Consider the following 23,138-nt stretch of genomic DNA (forward strand, 5'->3'; position numbering starts at 1 on the left):
TTACAGACCTGAGACTACATTCAACCGTGAGAGCTGAGAAAAACACCTAGAATGCCGGGTGCACGGTCAACCTAGTCAAGTACTATAGTAGTCCCGATCGGTAGTTACTGCAGGTCTGTCTCCTGCTGCTCAGACCAAGGGGCCAAACAAAAACCAGGGCATTGTTAGAGCCAACTCTGCGCCTTGTCACTCTCACCTAATCATCTCAACTTCCTCGCTCTCCACAATTCAGCTGCGCTATTCCCACACTACCGCCTAGTCCTACTACCTAGGCAGTCCTCCAAGTGACTGTCCATTGGCAGCCAAGCGGCGTCCCTGCGGCGAAATTACTCTTCAAGCCGGCTGACGCCTCGAGAAATGGCTTGCGCGGGACGTCCCAAGACACGCAACACGCAACGCGACCGTGGGGGATCCGGCCGCAGCCCCGAGGCCCCAGTCCATCCAACGAGCTTCTTGGTGTCGGCGGAGCTGAAGGCATCAAATAAGTGGAAGCTGTGGTCTCAGGAACTGGCCCGAGCACAGTACAAAGTGTGACAGATTTAGCGGAGCGCAAGGGCCGCCTTGCCCAAGGGAGAAGAGTTCTACTGTACCGTAGCAGCAGCAACTAGGAGCAGTAACTACTAACTGGTACTAGTAACTAACTGACTAACTACTACCAAACTAGTTAACTAATTAGTAGTGGTGATTGTTAATAATAATTTCACGGCTGGGTCCGCGCACGACCGCGAGTTCGCAATCGGTGGATACAAGACGGAGATCGCTTGCCAAGCGAAGCAATTTGAATTCTCGTGGAAAAAGGGAGGTACTCGATATCATGCACGTGGCACGGCCTTTAATAAACAAGATGTCCAGTAGTATGGACTGTGGAATAGTTTACACTACTGGGTAACGTGGTATACTATCTGACATCAAATCAGGTAGTGTTGAGTGTAGACTGAAGAGTCACTTGAGTGTAGACTGTAAACTGTAAAGTTTACTAGTAGACTGTAGACTATAGAGTACACCTCAGAGGGGAAGTGAACTACGGGATAGGTGTGCTATTGACTTCCAAGACCACCGAAATCCCGAGCTTAGCGGCAGATTCTCCAATTGTAAGCAGATCAGCGTCTGTTGCCCTCGTGCGACGATGGTGTTCACTGTCCACTGTCCACTGTCCAGGGAAACATCGTCCATGCGGACACTACGATCCAAAGGAATCGAGGACGCGACATTTCCACTTGCGGAACGATCTGCGCATGCATCTTGGATCAATGTTCCCGAGCCGGCTGCTCCAATCTCAACAGGCGATTGTTATTGCAAACCCATTGCTCAGGAACCACGTGTGAAAAGTCCACCAGCAACAGGTCCCCTAGACAGACGATGAAGCTCACCTGTTTGCTTCAGCTTCCCCGGGGTCCACTTTCAGCCTCCTGAAGAATGAAGAAGATTTGGTCTTTCTTGTTTTTGCAAGAAGGTAGGGCAATGCACATTGCAGTGTTGAACAAACTAAGCACTAACTCTTCCTTGCTGCGATCAGATCCAGGACCTGGATCCTTCCTGACTACAATTTTCGTGTTTCCCACCTTGGAAGCTTCGAGATCTCTCTGTTGGGAAACGAAGCCGGTTACGAGTTACAACTCCCGAGGAGGCCAGGCTGGGACCGGCTCGGATAGTTCAAGCCAATTAGGGAAGGTCGATCGGTCAATCAATTGAAGGGTACTATCCCAGTTCCAGTCGGACGGCTGGACTGATGGCTGACGGACACGTTTCTTTTGAGCCTATTTGTGAATCTTTGTTTTCTTGGTTTCCGTCTGCTTGACCGTTCAAGTTCTGGACGCTAATGGAACGTTCGAATTTTCGGAATCAGTTGGTTCAGCACTTTTGATATCCGGGGTATCCCGTCTGCGTTCTGTACGGTCGCCTTTCTACATATCTGACTATCTGTCAATCTGACTGCACTCTGCACTTGCAGCATCAGCCTCGGAGTAAATGTCAAATTTGTTTTCCTTTTGAAAGGTTGCTCTCCAAATTTTCCCACTGACAATCGGCTGTTTTTTTTGAATTGCCTCCAGTCAATAAGAGTCATACTTCAGCGTGTCCTCTCCAGACATGGCGGTCTGGCTCTGCCATCCATGCCTACCAGATCAACGCGCCATCATCACTGGAAGACGTGACTTTGCCCCGCGAGTCCCTGCGTCTGTCTCGTGACCTCCAGCTTGCCGTTCGTGAGGCCACCCTCGTCATTGCACCAATCTTCAGTGATGCCGTGATAGAGGTGCAACTTGCCTTTAGTTTGCCACTTCGTGATCGGTCTGGTGGATTCAATTATTCGACGACGATTAATGCAGTCCTATCGGTCGTACTCACCATGGTCGCCCATGACTCGTGTGTCGCGCACCATATCGACACTGCCCTGGTGGAAAGCACGGACTGGTGATCAAGAACTCCCATGGACTCGATTCACGAGTTTCGTCAGGCAGAGTATCCTCGGATGGGAATCACATGATTATTGGCCTGCTGGTGATTCGACTACGCTGCCAAACTCAATCATCACCTTCCGATCCACGAAAAACAAAACAAAACAAACAGCAGGGAATCTCACGAGAAGCGCAGCACAATCGACCTTTGAGCCGAGATCGGTCATTGGACTCTCGACTGGCATCATCGCTCAGCGGCTATCTGAATCCAAATCAAGATGCATTCCATCCCAGCGCCTTACCATCCTCAAGTCCACTTCCTTTGCAAACGTCAAAGGGGCCCAGGGTCCTGTCGCATCGAATTCTCACCCAATCACCGCCCGCACCCAGCCCGTTATTGTGATCCGTCTCCGTATTCGCCCCTTTCAGCACCCAATCGGAATGACCCTGGGCCTGAGCTATTTCAACGTTGGACTTCGGCACGTCGCACTGCACGAGGCTGTCATGACTGGGTGACAGTTGATCAGTCACTTCTGTATCCCAGGTGCCCCCCAACGTCTGGGCCTGTTCAAAAAGCCACAGAGGGCCCAAAGCCCGGCGTTTCCAATCCAACGGCGATCTACCGGCCAGTGTATATGTACATGTACATGTACATGTGATAGGCCAGAATCCGATCGAGTCAAAGAAACAGCGTAGTACTGTACGAGTTCAAATGCGACTCCAAGGCTGTTGAAACGCCCATCGCCACATTTTGTTTTCGGCCGGATCAGCACATTCTCGCAGATGCCCCACGGCGGGAAACACTCGAATGTGTCCATGCTCTGTGACACGGGCCATGGACTCTGCACGGTTTCGGATATGCAGACCGAGACTGGTCTAATTCATGATGCATATTTGAGGCGTGTTGATCGTGCGCTTTGTTCGTCGATTGGGAGTGAGGGATGAGGTTCAGATAAAATCGGCGGTGCGTTTGATGTGGATGTTGTCTCTCGTCGCAAAAGTCACACGCGTCACATGCGGAGGAAGAAGAAGAAGAAGAAGAAGAAGAAGAAGAAGAAGACGCTCAAGTCAACTGGTCCCCCCAGGTAAAGCTGTTTCAGGTCACACTTGGGCAGAACTCGATAGGGCATCCTACGGACTGGCTGCAGGGTCTGAGTATATCGACGCAGGAGCTAGAAATTTAGTGTTTCTCAGTGTCCTACCAATTGTCCTGCCTATGTTCACGCCAAACGTCATGTCGAAAGACACAGAGACATGGAGACATTAAACATTGCCGACTCTCCAGAGATCATTGCATAAGTTTCTGGAAAAGATATCCCCGGATTCATCCATGGAAAGGATTTCTGGTCATTTATCACAAAATTCAAGGATGAGGATGCAGGTCCATGTCACGTCTGAATCGTTGAACATCCCCTCGTGAGATACACCCGTTCACCAGTCCCCTTTATCTCGCCTCTATCTCTTAGAATCAAACGGACGTTGTCCAACTTAAGACAGTCTCGACATTGCCAATTGGAAACTCCGCCTTTTCTCAGAACGATGTTTGCACTCGAGGTGTCTCGATCAGCGTCCATCTGTCTATCAGTCAAGGCGCACACTAGTGACCGGAGGACGGAGCACGGAGCACCAGGAATTGACGCTGGACCGGCTGCGTCACCCTCTCGCTCGTGATATCACAAGGGCTGGACACAAAATAAAAGCAAAGAAGATGTGTCCGGATCCAAGCTCAACCCCCAGATAGCTAAAGATTCACTGATGGAAGTCACCAACCGCTGAATTTCATAAGGACACGAACGCATGACGTGCTACGCAATCCTCGAGGATAATCACGCGAATCATCGAGGTATCACGGTCTAACATTTCCTTCCAAGTATGCGCAAGAAATCCAGGTGAGAGATGACGTCTCACAGTCCGCAAACCGGCACAACAAACAGACAGAGAGAAACAAGAATGAAAGACGGAGACGGACTACGATACACATGAACTTCTACTCCACCGCATGATCGCTTATCCCCTCAACCGCTAAATTCTTCATCGCCAACGATTTTGCCATCTCTGGTGCGCTAACTTCGTAGGTAGCGTGTCTGTGCAAATTAGAAGACCGAGTGTGAATCTAGTAATCACGGACAAGCCACTCAGCAATCAGATGCGTTGGCTGTATTGAGACAGGTGCGCAAAAGAGAGGACTGGAGTTGTACCTTGATTGGAGTTGTAAGGTACAACGATCGACTGGGACGAACCGACTCGAACAGGCAGGAAACCCTCCAGCTGGCCCGAGCTAAATGTTCATTATCCACCACTGTATCAAATATCAAGTCAAATCGACGAGCTTTTGTTTCTTGCACGAGCTATGCTTGGCATCTTGGTACAGGCTGCACTTGGTATATCAACCATGTCGAGCTCGTTGTTTTCATCAGGATTATCTGGTTCACCAAGGATTTCGTCGCACGACAGGCGCGAATACCTCATGTCCAGTCATCGTTTCACCATTTTGGACAACTTGGTACCTCGCACTGGCAGTCTATCTACTGCATCAGAGGGCTGACATGCTTTCGTGGAGATCTTGAGGAGAACAGCTTACTTCGAGCAAGTTCTCTTTTCTCCGGTATAGCTATCTGCGAGTGCAAACATCAGCGGCTTCTTCGCGGGACCTCTCAAGTCAGATACTGCTCAGTATTGGCCCCGCTGTGGATTGGCTTGAAAGTCCTTTGACTTTTTATATATCTTGCAATCCTATTCTTGATCGAGGTTCGAGGGACAGCCTCTCAGCAACGCGTTGAGCTCAGGATTTTCAGTCACACATATCAGTGGTGATCATGACAGTCTTCGTTTCGTGCGCGGACTCGCACGAATTGGGCTCAGGGACCAAGGCGTGAGATACGCCATGCCGAGATTTGCAAAGATTCCATGTGCCATGGTCAAGTGATTCTCGTTACATTCTGATGATGAATAGCGAGAGAGAGCTGCGAAATCGCTTAGGAAGGCAGTCGTTTGCAAGTAGGGAGCCTTTCTCAGAAACCCCACGGCTACGTTACTGCCAGCTACTCCTGAACGACACGTAGCGATTCGTAAATGTATGATTGCAGAAGTGTAGGAAAACAAGCGCTTCGAGATCAGCTGTGGACGGGCACGAGCGACATCAAATTCGCGGAGTTGTACAGATCAAGGTAGTGAGAGAACCTCGTCTCAAACGCTTGCCAATCTCATTCAGACTCCACGTTTCTCGGCACTCACATTGCCATGTGAAAGGGCCAAGTGCCGGTAAATTCTCTGAATAAGAAAGACGGGCAATATGGTGCATCTTTGACCAGCATCAGCCTCGTAGGCTAAGCTGAGTCCCCGGCCAGATCGAAAAGAGGCCGCCCTAGGGGCTCTCAAGGCGGCCGTCCTCTTTGAAGTTTCGGCGAACATTCCGCAAGTTCTGCACTGTGAACGCGTTGACAGGAGCTAGTTGAGTTGTGGCGGCTTTCGACCGTCCCATTTCACAGCACCAATCCCACTGCTCTGGTTCCTCGAGCTCTGTGGATAGACTTCGGAGTGCAGTCCCGGCCGAGTCTGAAGCATACTTTATTCTTCACACGATGTTGATGCTCATGCTCGGATGGCCAAACGTTTGAGATGAAATTTGTCAACGATCCTGCTGTTCAGAATACGGGATGAAGCCCGTCGTGCACGGTCGCTTACCCCACTGAATACGAGAACGGAGTGTTGAGTCGTTGAAACCAAGACATTTGATATGACGTGGATATTTGACATGCAATAAAGATCAATCTCGGTCGCCATCTGCAGAACGAGAAAGCTTATTGAATGTGTTCCCAACGATTCTATCGCAGACCCTGATCAGAGGGTAGAGTCTGGCAAGGAGACTGAGCCGTGCAGACCGCAACACGGCTCTTCCCAAATCGAAATCGCAGAGGTTTCCGATGATTTCAAGCACGGTGGTGTCAGTGGCGCCACCACCTAATTTGAGAGGCATGACGAAGTGCCTCGCTTGTGCATCCACCTAGCGAATGAGAAATTAACTTCGCAATCAACTCACTGGAGAGTCGCTCAGCAAAGGAGCGCCAAAAAAAGGTTGTCCGGCCCGGGGCGACCGACGCGCAAGTGTTTTGAAACCGCGACCGGTTTACTTGGATAAGAATATGAGTGGCGACCATCTTGGAATGGCAAACAATCGGGCTTGATGAAGTTTCCGTGCATTGTTGATTGCCGATGACCGAATGGGCCGAATTCAGTGGGATGGGCCACGCCGCAATGATGTACGCATTGTTGATCGATGCGAGATGACAAAAGTGGAGAGAGGCCTTCTGTCAGGGACGTAAGAAGAAAGAAAGTGTGGGGGGAAAAAAGATCCTCTGAAGTTCCTCCAGATTTTCTGTCTTTTAATTCCAGTCTTTTTTGCTCCTTCACTTGCCCGAATCGGAACAACTCTCGTGAGCCGCCGCAGGTCACCTGTTCTCCCCGCAAAGGACTCCAGGTTTCGATCTCATCTTCCACATCTCGGGCCTTTGACAATTCAAACACCTGCCCCACGCCAATGTCGTGCCGTCGCTTTCGCCCGATATGCGCTCCAGAACTGGCTGGTAAGTCGACAATATATGCGCCCGACGAACGTATTGTCGATCTAGTTCCCAACTGACCAACACGGCCTCTCCTAGCTTGACATGTCGGACTCGCAAGCTCAAATGTATGCAGATCTCGGCCATCCCTGCGGCGCGTTCTCGAATCCCCCTCTGAATTAATGTTTCGATCTTTAGGTGACGAACAAAGACCAGTGTGCGCTCAATGTCGCAAAGGCGGTCGCGAATGTCGGCCGAGTGAGGGGATCGTCTTTCGCCATCAGCAGAATGCCTCTATGAACGATGGCGAACAGCAGCCGCCGGAAGGACGAGGGGAGTTGAAGGGTTTCTACTCGTATAAGAATACATTCAACAAGGACAGCGTATGGCTTGACATCCCAAAGCACGGTAGGTGGTAATGACCTCTTGCTCTTTGGCTTGGGCTACTTTATTACATTACCGGTGAGGTTCTGAGAGTGCTGAACCCCGTGATAGTGATCTTCGTGGACAACTCCGATCCCTACGCCGAGGATCTCGAAATTGCCGAATCCAGTGCCATCGCCTTGGCCCAGGCCCGCAACCAACGATGGGGGAGTACATCCAAATCAAGCGACACAGATTCTCATGGCTTGGAAGCCTTATCTGCCGTCGCGTCTCACGATCGTTTCGCATACTCGCCCATGGCCCAGTCCACCCCCGAAACCATCTCGTACCCCTCACCGAACCGGTCGCGAAGCAGTATGATGCCGCCTCCTGCATCCCCGTCGGTCTCAATATCTGCTGCTAGTAACAACACGAACATTAACTTCCTTCTCAACCCGTCACACTCAATATCGCCACCGCTGGATTCAGCTCTCGCGCCCGATCAAAGAAATGCATCCCTACCGTCGCGCCCGGCAATATTATCGAGAAGTTCAGTCGAACATAGGTCGGACGGTCATGCTGAGACAGACTTTGAAGCTGCTTTCCTGCTCCGACATTATACAGAAGGTCCGGGTTTATGGTACGTGATCGGAGATTATTGTCAGATGAGCATCAAGCCTCCGGCTGACTGGCTTTTGCAGGATGGATTTGTACGACTTGGGAACATATTTCGCTTCTTGCGTTCCAGTACGAGCAAGGATAAACCCTCTGCTCAAATATGCTGCCTGCGCATACGCAGCGAAACAGCTGGGAAGAGTCAATGGTGCCAAGGCTAAAATGGGAGGCGTGTGCTCTCGTCAAGCAGCCATGGAGGTGTGGCCTGACAAGGATCGCGATTTTGCTTGGGTTGGCGCAAAGTACTACGAAAAGGCAATCCAGCTGTTGATGAGAGAACTACAGCCTGATGCAGGGGCTCCGCCTCCATTAAGTACGCCTGAAGCTTTTGGTCAGTGGCAGGCCAACGAACTAGCTCAAGATGCGGGAAATCCGCGCAAGAGGCGGCGACGAGTCTCTAATAGCAGGCTCTCACGGGGTGTTCACTCAGATGAAATCTTGGCGGCGACTGCAATCTTGTCGGTATACGAATTTCTCGACGCGACGGGCCCCGCCTGGAATCGTCATTTGAGCGGAGTCAAGACCCTGCTCGACGTGGCCGAGGTTGGCATCATGCCCTTGGAGCATCTTTCTCCCGAAGCGGAGAATCCTTATCAGTATCGAAAATCTCGTCTATCGAGAGCACGCAAGGCCGCATTCTGGAACTTTGCTAGGCAGGACTACCTTGCTGCTTGTGAGTGGACTCTCTCGTGCAGATTTTGCATGGTACCGATTATGCTGACTTTCAATGACCAGTCATAAATGAATGTCAAACACGGCTCAACACGGACGATATATTAATGTGGACTGAGGCAGGACTCCTCCTCGACCCCATGGGCTTTGTGGTACCCAGCAACACCGGCGAGGCCGGATATCCCGAAGGAAGCGATGTGATGAAAGAGGACCAAATCTGTAACGCTTTGGTTTGGATCATGTCTAAAATTGTCAACCACATTGGTTCAAACGAGAACTTGAACGGCAATGACAAGCGGCCTGTGGACAGTGGCCCGCTTGGCGTTCCACAACAAGCCACCTTTGAGCGGTGGTACCGACTTGAAGCCGAGCTTGACGCTTGGTTCAATGGACTTCCGGATACCTTCAAGCCATGTGCAAGAATTGAACCATCTCGAATCACAAAGTTTGGGTCATCCGATGAGTACAAAGACCTTGTGACGCTTCAGGAGATATGGCACAGCATCCCAATGTGTGCGTCCAGTATGCAGCATTATCACATGGCTCGCATCTTGATGTTGATCAACAAGCCGCACGAGTCAACTGGCCGTCGGAATACCATCACATTGCGGCTACAGTCATACCGATCAATTGAAACTGAAATTGGCTTCCACAGTCGCGAGATTCTGGGCATTGGTTTGGCGCGACCTGACGGTGCCGTACGGATCAATTCCTTGCAGCCTCTCTTTGTGGCGGGCCAGTGCCTCACGGATTCTCGTGAACGGCGGACGGCGATTCGCTTGCTACGTGCTATTGAATCGGATTTGGGATGGGCAACAGAGTACCGTGTGCAGCAGCTGCTCAAGGAATGGGGATGGGAAGGGAGTCCGTTGCACTCGGCGACGGGCACATGAGACCAGTGTGACTCCCCCATCATTGCTCTATTTTGTTTCCGTCGATGCAAATACGCATCGCCTAAGTTATTGCAGCCCGGCTTGCATCAAAACCACTTGGCCAGCAAGCATGTCTCACGCGAGAAAGACTTCTCATGCCGCCATTTGCGGCCAATTTCGCCGAGGAAAAATTGCAGATTCCTCGTCCGCCTTGCCGACTTCCGGACCACGCAACCTCGGGGGATAATGGGTGCGAACAATGCCTGGTCCGGGCAAACATGGCAAATCTTTCAACCTCGGTCTGTTCGAGGTCCTTTCATGATTCATGATTCTCAAATTTTTCTACTGTCTCATTCATCATTCTACTGAACTAATCGCGGAGGAGGATGGTTTGCACAAGGTCAAACCTGGGCATCGAAAGGCTATCGGTCATCTATGAGAAGGAGGGATAGATTCAGGAACTTATTTTTAACACTCATTTAATAGATACCCATTGAGATACGGCGACGGTTGGTGACTTTTACTAGAAGAATCTTGATCGTTGGTACACTATTCGGAGTAGACCTGGTTTGTTATAGTCCACTCTTGCCGCCTTGCAAACTACGCGCAGGTGGCTACTGCAACCATTCCACTTGTGCTCATTCAAGCAGAGGTTCAACCTGCCGGTTCTGACAAGACGGGGCAACCTTGATTCTATGTCATGAGCAAAATCAGACCGGCCGTCTCCCAAGTCAAACAACTATCACAAGAGACGAGACCGGTGAACCTAAGTTCGGCTATCTCCCTCGTACTCAGGAGATCATGATTTAGGGAAACCAAACCTGTCGTTTATAGTAGAGGGTAGAACTTGACTTATTACATGGATGTAGAGGCTCCTACCTAGGCAAATAGGTATCGGTTGTCATAATTCAGGGAATACTGAGCTGATGCACCAGGTATGTAGTTGAGGTGTCCGTGGATAAGCTTCAGTGACTTTCAGGGGGGCACGTGCAGATAGGTTAGTTCCTTACTCGTGAAGAATAGCAGGTGAGTACTACCTTAGAGATGTGTTTAATTTCTGTAGAAGTGAAGAACTTGATGTTTTGGAGACTGTAGGAAACAGGCCTTGGGTAGTGGGATGCTGTCCTATTATGGATGTTTGGAGTGGTGTAGATAGGATATGTGGCCGGGTGAGGAGTAATCGATATTTATACCTTCCAAGAGTTCCCACCGCAGTCCATGTACCACCCACCCACCCCCTTCACCGAGGTCAAGATACAAACGACAATGGCAGTCATGAGCAGAACAACAAAATGAACAAAGAACTGGCCAAGGCGCATAGACTATCAACGCGAGAAGAATCCGAAATTTTTGCCGCACGGAATCAAGTAATTGCTGAGGCTCTGTACGTCCTGTGCAATGCCTACCCATTAGCTTTTAAAGTTCCCCGGAATATTTAGAAAACTTTGATTCTCATTTGTTTGAATGTTGTGGGTCTAGCTGTGTGCCAAGCCCCCTTGCGTTACGGGAGTCTGCATGTGCTAAACAGGCATACACTGCGACCGGGGTGAAAAATGGCACATCTTTGATTTTGAAACTTGTTACAAGGGAATAAATCCAGAACTGGCCGTTTTTCACATGAGTGGGGGTTTGGCGCAGCGGTAGCGCGTGTGATTCCAGTCCACAAGGTCATCAGTTCAAATCTGGTAACCCTCATCTTTGCTTTTTGTTTTCCGCCAGAATATAGAGGAATACGCTATCTTACTACAAGTTCCTCGCAAGCTATCTTACCAAACCCCTGAAGCCCTTACATAAAGCGCGCCGTCGTCGATCGAAAAACCAAATCGCCGTCTAACCTTTGGACTGCATCCGTGGAACATTTTCATTAGTTTGGATATGCCTCCGAAAAGTTGTCTGCTGTCCCGTGCATAGAATAATAAGCTTGGTCAGTAAACGAGCTTTGTGGGCCCCTTTCTCTGTTGTCGTGTAAATGTTTTCTTTCCCCTTATGCTCTATACTACTTGTCTGTTTTTCCTCTTCCTTTCGGCTGACCAATCTCATTGTGCCGATGTCATTTATGCCTCTCTGCGTACTAGGGCTTAGACCAGCTAGCCTAGTCTCTTCCTCCATTGATACAACCCGGAACAATCTGGAACTCTCTGGAGCACAACCTTTCAGCTTTGTCTTGATCAACATAAGTAACAGCGTTGTATGTTGTATATCCCCATCCTTGCCATAAGCCTTGCAAAACAGGCTGTTGGTCTACTTCAAGACTGAGATGGTCAATTGGGTTGACTAGCCTTAGCAATGTCCTCCTCGAGGTCCGAGCCAACACTAGTAGCAAGGAGCATTGGTGTGTCCCATGAACAACACTAGACGAAGCCCTTGCAGTTGACCATCGACCAGCACGAGCGAGCGGTGTGTATATCGTCCCATGTGCCGTAGACTTGAACGTGTATCTTCTGCAGCTGCTGGAGCGCACGCTATATTACTAGGTTGGTTACTCTCGAGGACTCGGAGACCTTTGCAAGACCAGGCTACGTATCCTACTCTTCGGTCAAGTCCAGGCCCGAGACGTGATGTGCACATACATTTTCTTCATGTCACAGAGAATACTTCCCACCCTAGGACCAAAGTGGTCTTAGGACTGAAAATATGCCTCGTCAGAGGTCACAGCAACATTCTGAATTCTATACACCGAGCCAGCACTGCAGCCAGATCTACCTCAGTATCGCAGTCGGTATCGTAGCCAGCATCGTAGCCAGATTTACACTGTTATCCTCAGCAGCCATACCCGGCCCCTCCAGAGCATGACCGAGGACTCTATCTCTCTCCTCCTCCATCCGGGCCATTCCTACCGTGTCATCGACGACGAGCCCGGCACTGGATTTCGTCAAGTAGACATGCAACAAATGATGCAAGTTCTGCATAATGAGACCCAGATTTATCACTGTCGTGCCGAGGAAGAGTTCGAAAAGTACGTAGCGTATTACATTCTGAACTCAACTGATGCAGTTTTTCATCGTACACGTTTGCATGTACAGATCACATCCATAAATCAGCGCATAATTCTCACTGGACCCGAACATACAGCTATCATGCTTCACTGAATGCCGTATATGGCGCATGGTGGATGGTGTTGTGAGGTATATACTAAAGATATTCTACCAAGAACTTCAATCTTGAATCCCTGCTTCATTAGGAGTGTGTGGTATGGTCATGAGCCAAAATTGATCACCATAGGATTTGGAATAATAATGAATACAAGCCATAGACCATCGAAGAGAGACCGAGGCTGAAAAGTAGGAAAAGTCTTCTTTCTGGAATCTGCTCACCCGTGGTCATTCTGGTAGAATGTCAGAATGGTATCATATGACATAGTCAGAGCTAGTGTGCTGGTGTGGCAGTTTGCCTCTTGAATCATTGAAGCCAAAAGAGAAGAATCCGCTAGGATAAGGTAGCCTAGGAGCCGGCGAACTGCTTGCGAGGATCATGTTTGATGTCGGCTGAGCCTTGAGTCTAATGCGTGTCCGTTCCGCATCTTTACCAGTCTACACTACACTCTCTACACTCTACACTCTGTAGTAATAGTGCTCGACTTATTAGACAATCGGTCACCGCCCGTCTGGCGCTTCAAGATTATTGTTGATAATTCATGTTTTATGGTTTTCAACAGCTGTCACGGGGGCTTGGCGCAGCGGTAGCGCGTGTGATTCCAGTCCACAAGGTCATCAGTTCAAATCTGGTAGCCCTCATTAGCTTTTTAGTCCCCACATCAATGAGAGAGGAATCACAAGAATATTTATCATTCACGACTTCGAGTAAAGTAAAGAAAGAGCCCTGGGAGAGTATGCAATTGAGTCTGCTCAAGTCGATGTGGTGAAGTATATAACGAATCGATCGATGAGGATTGATAGTGTAGGAGCATTTGGACGTCTTACCATCTTGTGAATGCTTTGCGAAAAGACTTGCTACCGTCTCAATAAACACTAAGAATTGGAAGCATCTACCCCCGCAGGGGAATTCCCACGCGCCTGCGGCGTTTGACGGCGGGTTTTTCATGGTTGCCAACGGATAGTAGCCGCCTAACGTGTAAAAAGAGCTCAAAATACTTCTCTGTCAGTGTTGGTCGTGCGCCTAGAAGAGAGGACAGAAGGCAAACCTTCAATTATTATAGAAAAAGCGCAATGTAATCTGACACATGACTGCAGGACTTGCAGCAAACGCAAGGGAGGCAACCTGGGTCGAGGTAATGCCATATGAGTAGGATTTTGTGGCAGTGGGAGGAGTGTGCGTACTCGTAGTGTCGCTCCCGTCTGGGTATCTCCAGATAGGTATGTTGGTCATTGGTCTTTCCAATCAAGGCGATGAGTGGCAGTAGGTAGCGAAGGGCTGGCGTGGAGTATATGACATATAATCCCCTGTATCCACGAACTCGATGCTGCCCCATCCTCTCCGCATCTTCTGCGTTGCTGCTCTCCTGAGTGTTCGTATGGCATGTGATACTGCCGTCTCACCGTAGTCCATAGTCTGGATAGAATCTTTCCTCCCTAGTCAATCTCACACTCATCCGTCTCTCCTATGGTGATGCTACACCTACTGTAGCCACCTCCCAACACTGTGTGTGTCTTTCAAATGTCCATCGCAGAGCTACAGTTATGCCGTCTTCAGTTTCCCGCCTCCACTGCATCAAGTACGTGCAGAGAAAATCCTTTCCCGGGGTGGACAGTTGGGACACTTGGCTCATCCGGGAATTTCATGAGACACATCATACCTCGAAACTGACCCTTTTCAAGCGCATAGACCAGCTACAGACACCGCCAAGGAGCTAGGTAAACTGGTACGGAAACATTTAATCATCGACTAGTATTACTATGCACACCGCGTCCCGGTCTTTAAGTCCCCACGAGTTACCACCCTAGTGACGCAGCGTGCGCTCCATCAGCTCCGGCGGCTGAGCGGCGAAGCCCGCGACACATGAGACGATCTGCACAGCACTGGCGCTGGTTGATGGTCAACCAAAACGGGTCTATCCAGCATTGTCTATAAGGCATGGATGAGGCACAAGCATACTGCTCAGGCCCGAGGGAAAAGAAAGACAGACTTGCAGAGAGTGCAAGTAGAGACAAAACCCGCGGACGACAGCAGATAGAGCAACTCACAAGCCCCGTCACCTGACCAAGCTACGTTCTACGTACAACAAACAAACTTGCGGACTTCCAGAAGGATCGAATGTATGACAAGTAGAATTTTCTCTGCATCTGGGCTGGGCCGGTTGGTGACGCGGTCTCACTATTAGGTGTTCTAGTAGACGCTAGAGGCTGCTAGGAGGCCGGCCGCCGCCGCGGCCTGCTCGACCCGATTCCAGTATAAATCCCCTAAAGCTGCGAAGTGGCGTCTAGAGGACAAAAAGTTGAATCTGCGAATTGCCGATGCCTATGCAGAATACGTTGGTGACTTGTGAAGACTTATCCAGGGAGCGAAAAAAATGGTATTTTATACCTTATCTAGAATAACGCATGGTCTCCCGTGATTCAAGAGTGGTGGGATTGGATAATATTCGGTAGTCGGATTGACTCTCCTACTCCGCCATAAGGCACCTCTTCTCTAAACCTGGCTAGCCTCTTCTCCTTTTCATTAGCTGAGTAGCTAACCTACATTTATCCGCCTTATCCTTGTTCGGATTTTCTCGGCGTACGGCTTGACGTATTTATTTAGAGCTTCTTCTCCCTCATGACTCGTATCTGAGAGACATCTTTGTCATCAGCTGAAAGACTCTCGAGGGAAAAAGTGACCCAGCCAACGGGATAGGTTTGAAGACCGCTGCCGAGCCTAGCACACTGCGTCCATAAGTTGAGATCTGTGTCATTTCGGTCGAGTGCTTCTGCAACTGACTGGAATGCCTACTTTGTAGCTTGCCTTTGTCAAGCTTTTACTCCACTCGCCTTCCACGTCTCGGTGATATTGACATCTCGTATCGACCAAAAATCACTGCCAGCAGACGATCCTCGATGATCGGCCAATCAGGTGCTTGAGCAGTCTCGAGGGCCACGATTCCCATCTGGCATCGGCTATTCCGTGATTCAGGTCAGCCGCATCCCGAGCTCCTTTCCAGGTCATGAATACAATGGTGACATTAAGGGCTCCTTGAGATTGCCCGGCTCAAGGCATCTTCCAAGTATTCTCCCATTTCCATTGATGACTGTACTCACGCCTGGAATAGACATAACAATGGACACCCGACGGTCTTGGCTAGCTTCAATAGTTCTTACAACGTGACAACTTTACTGATGATAGTCGGATTCAGTTATTTACATGTCGCCGTGGAGATCACACCCCGCTATTCTCACTGGAGGCTATGGTCTATTGCATGCTCAGCATTGTCGCTGCGACAAACAGTTTGCAAGTGCTAAATCTTTTCTTCAAAACTCATCCCCTTTTGCATTGTGATTTGAGCAGGGCATCATCATCAACATCGTCAACACGAGATCTGCATACACTGATCTAGACACACTCCCAAGCATCCTCATCCTCATATGGCCCCGGACCAACATACTTGTTCCGTTTGGGGTACTTGCAGTGCTTGCGACGATATTCCACAGTCGTACCGTTGAACTTTGTTCCCCGCACATACTCCGGTGCAATGCCTTCTTCCACCCACCGCACCATAGCCAGAAGAACATTGTCCTGAGGATCATTACCTGCAAATGTTCCCAGGCCTTGCCCAATCGAGCTAGCACCTGCACCCGTAGAACAGTGGCCCATGCCGCTAATAGTAAAGAAGCGATAGAAGTCATCCAGCTCGGTGGGGCTTCGGCTCATGGTGTCGGCAACATGCTTGTAATACATCTTTGAGCTGTCAGAGGTGATGATGGGGTCTTCCATTCCATGGTAGTGGAGGACTTTGCCATTCCGTTTTTGAAACGCGGAGATGTCACCCTGGAAAGTCGACACATTGTATGGCTCATGTGCATTCGCGACAATGGCATCCTGGATGTTCCATGTGGCAGGGTCCCAATTCGGGTTGCTGTAAACGACGTAACGGAACCACTCTGTGGCATAAGCGAATGACATACCGTTATAATACATTAACGCGGCGAGAAGCTCGGAGCCTGGCTGCATTCTTGGATACAAGAGTGTGTCGTTGTTACCGTATAGAGGACTGAAGACTCTGTTCACTGTTTCGATCTGTGTGCCTGTGAGGCAGGAGTCGCAGCCTTTTGAAGTGGTCGAGTTGCAGAGCAGTGTCTCAAAGACAGGATGACAGAGATCAGGATCCTCGATGATGCCGTCAGCGGCACCATCGAGATCATCGCATTGCCGGAGGATTTCTTTGTGAACTGTTGTCCATTGCTCATTCGTCACAAATCTCGCCGCGCTGGAATTCCCCGTGATCGGAAGGAAGCGAGCACCCCAGTTGATCAAATTGACCAAGTTGATTGCAGGGGATCCTGCAAGTACGCCATCAAAGTCGTCGGGGTATTTCTGAATAGCTTTCCAACCTTGACGGCCCCCGGTTGAGCAGCCCATATAGTAAGATTTATGGTAGCCTTGGCTGTAAAACTGCTTGGTAATCTCTTTGCCGACAACGACACCGGTGTGCATGGCTCGGTAGGCGTAGTCTTTGAGGGTTTCATTGTTGTGATAGAAAAAGACTCCGGTATCTCCGTTATGTCCATTATTGGTGCCGACGGTGGCAAAACCATACTGCGTGGCGTAGAACATGTCCTTATACTGGATACCTGAGTGCGGAGAGGGCTCAAATGTCAGCTCTAGTCCTCAGACGATCGTGGTCAGAGAAATTTGGCTTACATCCACCAAGGCCTCCATTGCCGGTGCTCAAGAATCTACCCGAGTAGTTGCTCGGGAGCCACGCCTCCATGTAGAATTGACTTTCGGGCGAAGTCGTTACATTAAGAGAAACTCGACAGAAGTCAAAGGGTGTCTTGTCGCTGTACGCATTTCCTCCACAGCTCGCCGGAACGGCTGGCATGGAAACATTGGTTCCAGATGGGACATAAGTCACCTGGTGGACCTTTCCATCCTGTACCTGGATCTTGTGGGCAAACTGCTCACATTTCGCTTGAAAGGATTGATTGTCTCTCAGAGTCACGGCAGAGGCAGAGGCAGAGGCCGCCAGCCCAAAGAGAAGCGACAGAGCTCGCATGCTGAGAAAGGATCAAGAAGCCAGGATAATCACGATTCGAATCTGCTTTTCAGCAACTGAAGATGAAAGTGATGAGGGTTGGTAGGTGGATAGCAACTATTTAACCTGTTCTATCGCGCCCTGTCGGCATTCAATGTGGTCCACTCCCCGCCATCACCGCTCAAGATTTGGGCATGCGTGATGCTCCATGGTAACGGGAGTCTTTCCCATTGTAGAAAGATATTCAAGTACAGGTTTCTCACCTCGTAATATTTGACAAGGCTAAGGTACAGCCCTGCTGCAGACTCATCCTTCAGGTGGACTGGAGCCCCACAAATTAGCCTTGAGGTGGATGCTTAGCCTAAGTTTCCCCGCACGCAGATCATTCAGAACGGCACTTTAGATGACAAGTCATGCCGATGCACTGCGACCGAGGCTTTGCCAGGTAGGATAGCTCTGTATTTTTCCTTGCCGATCATGTTGCCGTGTTTATCTTACTGTATAGAATAGTGGCAGCTGCACTTAGAGTGATCTTGATGCATCTTGACGAGTAATGAAGCATTTTCTGACGATGATCTCATTCCTGGCAAGGTTCAAGTACGTCAACGAGGGCTTGGTCAGGTCTGACGAGTCTGATCTACACTGCGGATATTGAGGGAACTTTCGGAGCAGTAGAGGCTGCAAACTATTGCAATATTGATTGATTTTTTACGAGATTGGTACTGACCTACCGTCCGGTGTGTTGTCGCTCACTTAGCTTTCCGAGGTTGGGAGGTCGATATTCCAGCAAAGATCATAGAATCTCACCTACTCTGTAAGTCTATGGCTATGACTCTATGTAATGTAGGTCCCTGGTTTTCCTGTGCAAATTTGACTTGGTAGTGCTGATCACTTAGTCCCTTCCGGCAATTCGTCGGAATGCCTACCTAGACATCATTAGGTCCTAACTTCATGTTACATGACTCGCATGGAAGGTTTCTCAACGATGAGTGACGCGATCAAGTAGTCATTCCTGCGGTGGTATCTCTTGGCCTCCATCTGAATTTGCTTGCTACAGACCGAAGCTTGCAAACGCCATTGAGTTTCTGCGAGATTGTCAATGAGCTCTTGTAGAGGTAGTAAGCTGGACGTGACCCTTTTGCTATCTTGAGGGCGTATGTCATTGCTTTCTTGACTGAATTACCATCGCAATAGAAAGCGATAGATGAAAGTTGGGATCTATCGACTGAGGGATTGTATACCAAGCAGGCGAAACGTGCGGGTTAATATCTCTATTTCCAGAGACGACGTCATTGCATTCATGCACCGTCTAAGTCATTAATCTTCTGAGTGGGCATGCTTGGCATCAGGGTCGACTGTATTTTCACACTCTTGAAGATCGAATTGCCTCGAAGCAAATCAACTGCGTCCGGATCAACAGAAACTTCGTTTGAGAACCACGTGAAATCTTGGATTGCCGTTCAAGACTTCAAGGCTGGTCTTCTATGCTCAGCCGTGAATATCGATGTAAATAGTGCAACGCTGGGCACCGACACACTCGGAAGTCCATAGGCATAAAACGGACGGGGCGTAATGATCATCAAGCAAATGGTGAAAGCAAGGCGACGATGAACAAGGAGAAGAGAAAGATGAATTTGAAAATAAAGTAACGAGAACCGAGACCCGGGAGAAAATTTCGGTGGCCACATGATTGCTGGTGCTGATTGCTTGATATCAACATGTGATTCTGCCAGTCAGTTCGAAGAGGGTGGAACCTCTCGACTGTGACTTCTAACTATCCCTCTCTTATCTCCTTTGGACTGCCCGAATTGTGGCACCTTTCCCTCCGAACACTGACTACTGACAACGAACCAGAGATCTTGAGGTCACCTTCTGAACTCGGTTCAGGTCATTGCGACATGAGGAGTTCCAGAATCGCTCAGATCAGGGTATTTTGGCATTCAGTCATCTTTTGTGATGACTGTGCTTGATCAACAAGCACTGTTTTAGACAATCTCCACGTCACTGAGATCCCATGAATTTTTCAGTGAAGGTGTTCACCGGAAGTGTTGGATAGATATTCAATGGCACACCAGAAAGGAGTTGACGGGACGAATAAAAGCCTTGTTGTTGGCACTGCGTTAGTCTCAGTATCTGTTTAAGCCGATGGAATGATGATTGACTCTGCTGCGCATCTCTGACGCTTGATACAAATCAGGTCCATCGAGAACAAAATTGAAGCCGCGCACAGCCTCGTATGGTCGGCGAAGCTGAACAGTTGAGACTTCCTTTGACGAGCCAGGGTCTGCTGCTCATCCGCGGTACGAGCAAGCGAGATCGGCACACGATGAAACAAGTCCTTGGCGTTTCCCAGTCATTGCAACTAAGGGGAAAGTCATGGTCGTCCCGGGAGAACTTTCTGTCTTTCTTTCGCACAGTCAAGCTACAATGGTTTCTTGCTTTTCGCTGGGTAATCGAATTGCCGGCTTGGCAATTCTTCTCCCAGCGTATTGGGCCAAGGAAAGTGTGTCAGACACGGACTGTGACATGATGGAAGTTTCACATCTGCGGAAGATTTGATCAGATTGATAACAGTCCGATAGAGAGCCGAAAATCCGGGTCGGAGGTTACCTTGGTCGATCATTTCCTACTCCTCGCGACTAACCCGTTCCCTACCCACTTAGAGCTTCTTCTGGCTCGACCACCTTAAGTCACGCGCGCACAAACAGCCTAGGGAGAAAATTCGGGGATCTTGGGCATATCAAAAGATGCCGTGGCTTGATGATTGTCGCAGCGCAAAACTTGAATCACAAGACCCTCAACTCGACGACAGAATATGTACATCTGGCCCCATCACACGATGTACGATAAAGGATGCGCATGGCTGGCAAATCATTCGTATGGTGACTTCCCAGAAGACAACCCGTCATTATCTTTGGGTCTCGGCTCGTGAATGAAAAACCTGCATACTCTATTCAGGAATATCGGCCGTTAAAGACCCACCTAATCTGGCATCTCGGACCCGCAACAGCCCAGTGAAACGTCGTCATCTCAACAATGGAGTTGTGGGTCGTCTCGAGGCTATTTCTATGACTGGCACTGTGAGTGTGGACTGTGGACTGTAGAGTTATGGCACGCTTCTTGATACAATCCTTGAGCCAGCCTTGAGTACCACAATTGTCTGACATGGGTGCAAGTCCTTGTCGCTTGTGGCAAGATTACTTAGGAGGGTCGAGTGTTCCCTTTTTCTACGGTTCTATGACAGAAAAGAGCGATGATTGCTTCCAAACAGTTTTGAAGAGATCCACCGTGCCAGACATTCAGCAGCCTAGATGCTTGGCTTGAGCCTGGCAAGGCAATTGATCTGCCCTGGAAGCACAAAGGCGCTGTTTGACCATGTGGGCTTTGGAACCTCATCAAACGGCAGCGCCGGACTTCGGAAACACTTGGTCAAATGACGAGGAGAGAGACCTCATAAAACGGATGGTTATGTGTCCCCTGAAATCTGGGTCATGTTTTGTTTTAAAATGAAAGGTTTGCCGTTTTCCACTCCCCTTGATCCCCGTCGCTCTCAGCTCTATCCGAATTTGAGTATATACTGAAAAAATGCAGCTTCTGCGTGTAAGCTTCCAAGCAGCATTGATTGCTGCGGCTGGTAGCGTAGCTTCAGCTTCATCATTCAAAAATGATTACTACGATTACATCGTCGTCGGGGGCGGTCCGTCGGGTATCATCACTGCTGAAAGATTTGTCGAAGCCGGCAAGAAGGTCCTCCTTCTTGAGCGTGGCCACGGACCGACAGTCACTACTGGTGCAAATGATACTCTTTCTTGGAGCAACGAGTTGACCCCAATCGACTTGCCCGGCATGTCTGCAAATGTCGGGGCACTTCCAGAGTGGAAGAGGTATATGTGTACCGATACCCCAGGCATGGCGGCTTGCGTTCTTGGAGGTGGCACAACGGTCAACTACATGGTGTTCATCCACCCCTCTGACCACGACTTCGACCACAACAGCAACTGGCCCACCGGCTGGAAGTGGAAAGATGTCAAGCCTGCCGCAGAGCGACTGTACCAACGCAATGCTGGCACAACCCAGCCTTCCGCCGACGGCAAGCGATATGACCAAGGTGCCTATAAGGTTCTTTCGAACTTCTTCAACAGACTCGGCTGGAAATCGGTTGACTCAATTGAAGAGCCTGACAAGAAACACAAGGTGTATACCTACCCTGCGTGGAATATCGAGGATCATGTCCGTGCTGGGCCTGTCCGAACATACCTGCCCCTTGTCCAGAAGAACGAGTCTTTCGATCTGCACATGGGCGTCAAAGTTCTTCGAGTTGTTCGTGAAGGTTCCAAGGTTACTGGCGTCGAGGTACAAACTGGTTCCAACGAGACCGAGATCGTCACTGTCGGCCACAATGGTCGCGTTGTCCTCTCAGCCGGCGCCTTGTCCACTCCCCGTCTCCTTTTCAACTCAGGTATCGGCCCTGCTAAGCAAATCGAGATGGCACAGAGCAGCGGCATCTCCGTGCCCGCTAAGCAGGACTGGATTCAATTGCCCGTTGGTGTTGGTCTCATGGATCACCCCATCTTCACCATGTTGATCCAAACCAATGCTACCTTCGGTGTCCCAGACTACGACAGCATCCTCAATGGCAGCGATACCGCCGATATCGAACTCTACAAACAAGGCAGTGGCCTTCTGACTCAAGGCAAGCACCGCATGATCTTCTTCAGCTCGAACACATTCAGCAACCACACTCGCTACTACCAGGGCTCTTGTGCCCCCACCAAGAACGGCGTCGTCGAAATCAAGGTCTACATGACCCACGGCCTCACCTCACACGGCGTTCTGGGTCTCGACTCCAAGCAAAACACTGTCATCGAAAAGTCACCCTATATGCAAACTTCTGATGACCGCGTAGCCGCTCGTGCGTTCGTTCAGGGATTGGTCAAGGATATTCAGGCTCCTGGATCTGGTCTCACTCTGGTGAAGAACACGAACATCACTGCTATCCTCAAAGATCTTCAGCCTGGTACTCACTACGCGAGCACTGCCAAGATGGGCGTCGATGACGGACGTAAGAATGGTACATCCGTGGTAGATACCAACACCAAGGTCTACGGCACTGATAATTTGGTAAGATTGGTCTTCAGACAATCACGCAATTCTTGAAAAGAGACAAAAGATATACTGACGAGTAAATCTCGATCTAGTTCATCGTGGACGGCAGTATTCACCCAGACTTGTCCACTGGTAACATCCAAGCTACCATCATGGTTGTTGCGGAGGCTGCTGCGGCCAAGATCCTGGCATACAACTGAGTCACCGAGCTGGGCCAGAAAAGTATTACCCATACTAGTTCGAATTCCCATTCCGAAAAATGTTTTTTTTTTTGAAAACAATCGAGCTCCGTAGACATGTACATCTAGACGCAAGAAAATTGTTTGTTAGATTATATTCATTTATCTACAACCTTACATCCTTGTCTGAC

At 49.6% G+C, this 23,138-nt stretch overlaps 4 protein-coding genes across 4 annotated transcripts; 3 read left to right on the plus strand and 1 right to left on the minus strand.

Moving 5' to 3' along the window:
* Window positions 1-2,357: 2,357 nt before the first annotated feature.
* On the plus strand, window positions 2,358-2,912 carry N7539_000643 (uncharacterized protein; the record flags this gene model as incomplete). Its single annotated transcript, XM_056930247.1, has 1 exon — window positions 2,358-2,912. The coding sequence occupies one exon, from the start codon at window positions 2,358-2,360 to the stop codon at window positions 2,910-2,912; it is 555 nt and encodes a 184-aa protein (XP_056794540.1).
* Window positions 2,913-6,959: 4,047 nt separating this feature from the next.
* On the plus strand, window positions 6,960-9,558 carry N7539_000644 (uncharacterized protein; the record flags this gene model as incomplete). The annotated part of the gene is made up of 6 exons (XM_056930248.1): window positions 6,960-6,979; window positions 7,055-7,083; window positions 7,154-7,363; window positions 7,451-7,958; window positions 8,020-8,666; window positions 8,729-9,558. The coding sequence occupies 6 exons, from the start codon at window positions 6,960-6,962 to the stop codon at window positions 9,556-9,558; spliced, it is 2,244 nt and encodes a 747-aa protein (XP_056794541.1).
* A 6,462-nt stretch (window positions 9,559-16,020) lies between these two features.
* N7539_000645 (feruloyl esterase B-1) lies at window positions 16,021-17,683 on the minus strand (the record flags this gene model as incomplete). The annotated part of the gene is made up of 2 exons (XM_056930249.1): window positions 16,021-17,258; window positions 17,329-17,683. The coding sequence occupies 2 exons, from the start codon at window positions 17,681-17,683 to the stop codon at window positions 16,021-16,023; spliced, it is 1,593 nt and encodes a 530-aa protein (XP_056794542.1).
* Window positions 17,684-21,247: 3,564 nt separating this feature from the next.
* Window positions 21,248-22,968, plus strand: N7539_000646 (putative cellobiose dehydrogenase; the record flags this gene model as incomplete). The annotated part of the gene is made up of 2 exons (XM_056930250.1): window positions 21,248-22,783; window positions 22,861-22,968. 2 exons carry the CDS (start codon window positions 21,248-21,250, stop codon window positions 22,966-22,968), a joined length of 1,644 nt encoding a protein of 547 aa, XP_056794543.1.
* Window positions 22,969-23,138: the final 170 nt, after the last annotated feature.

This window comes from Penicillium diatomitis (assembly GCF_028827545.1).
Source record: "Penicillium diatomitis strain IBT 30728 chromosome Unknown utg000001l_segment0_segment0, whole genome shotgun sequence".
Classification (NCBI taxonomy): domain Eukaryota; kingdom Fungi; phylum Ascomycota; class Eurotiomycetes; order Eurotiales; family Aspergillaceae; genus Penicillium; species Penicillium diatomitis.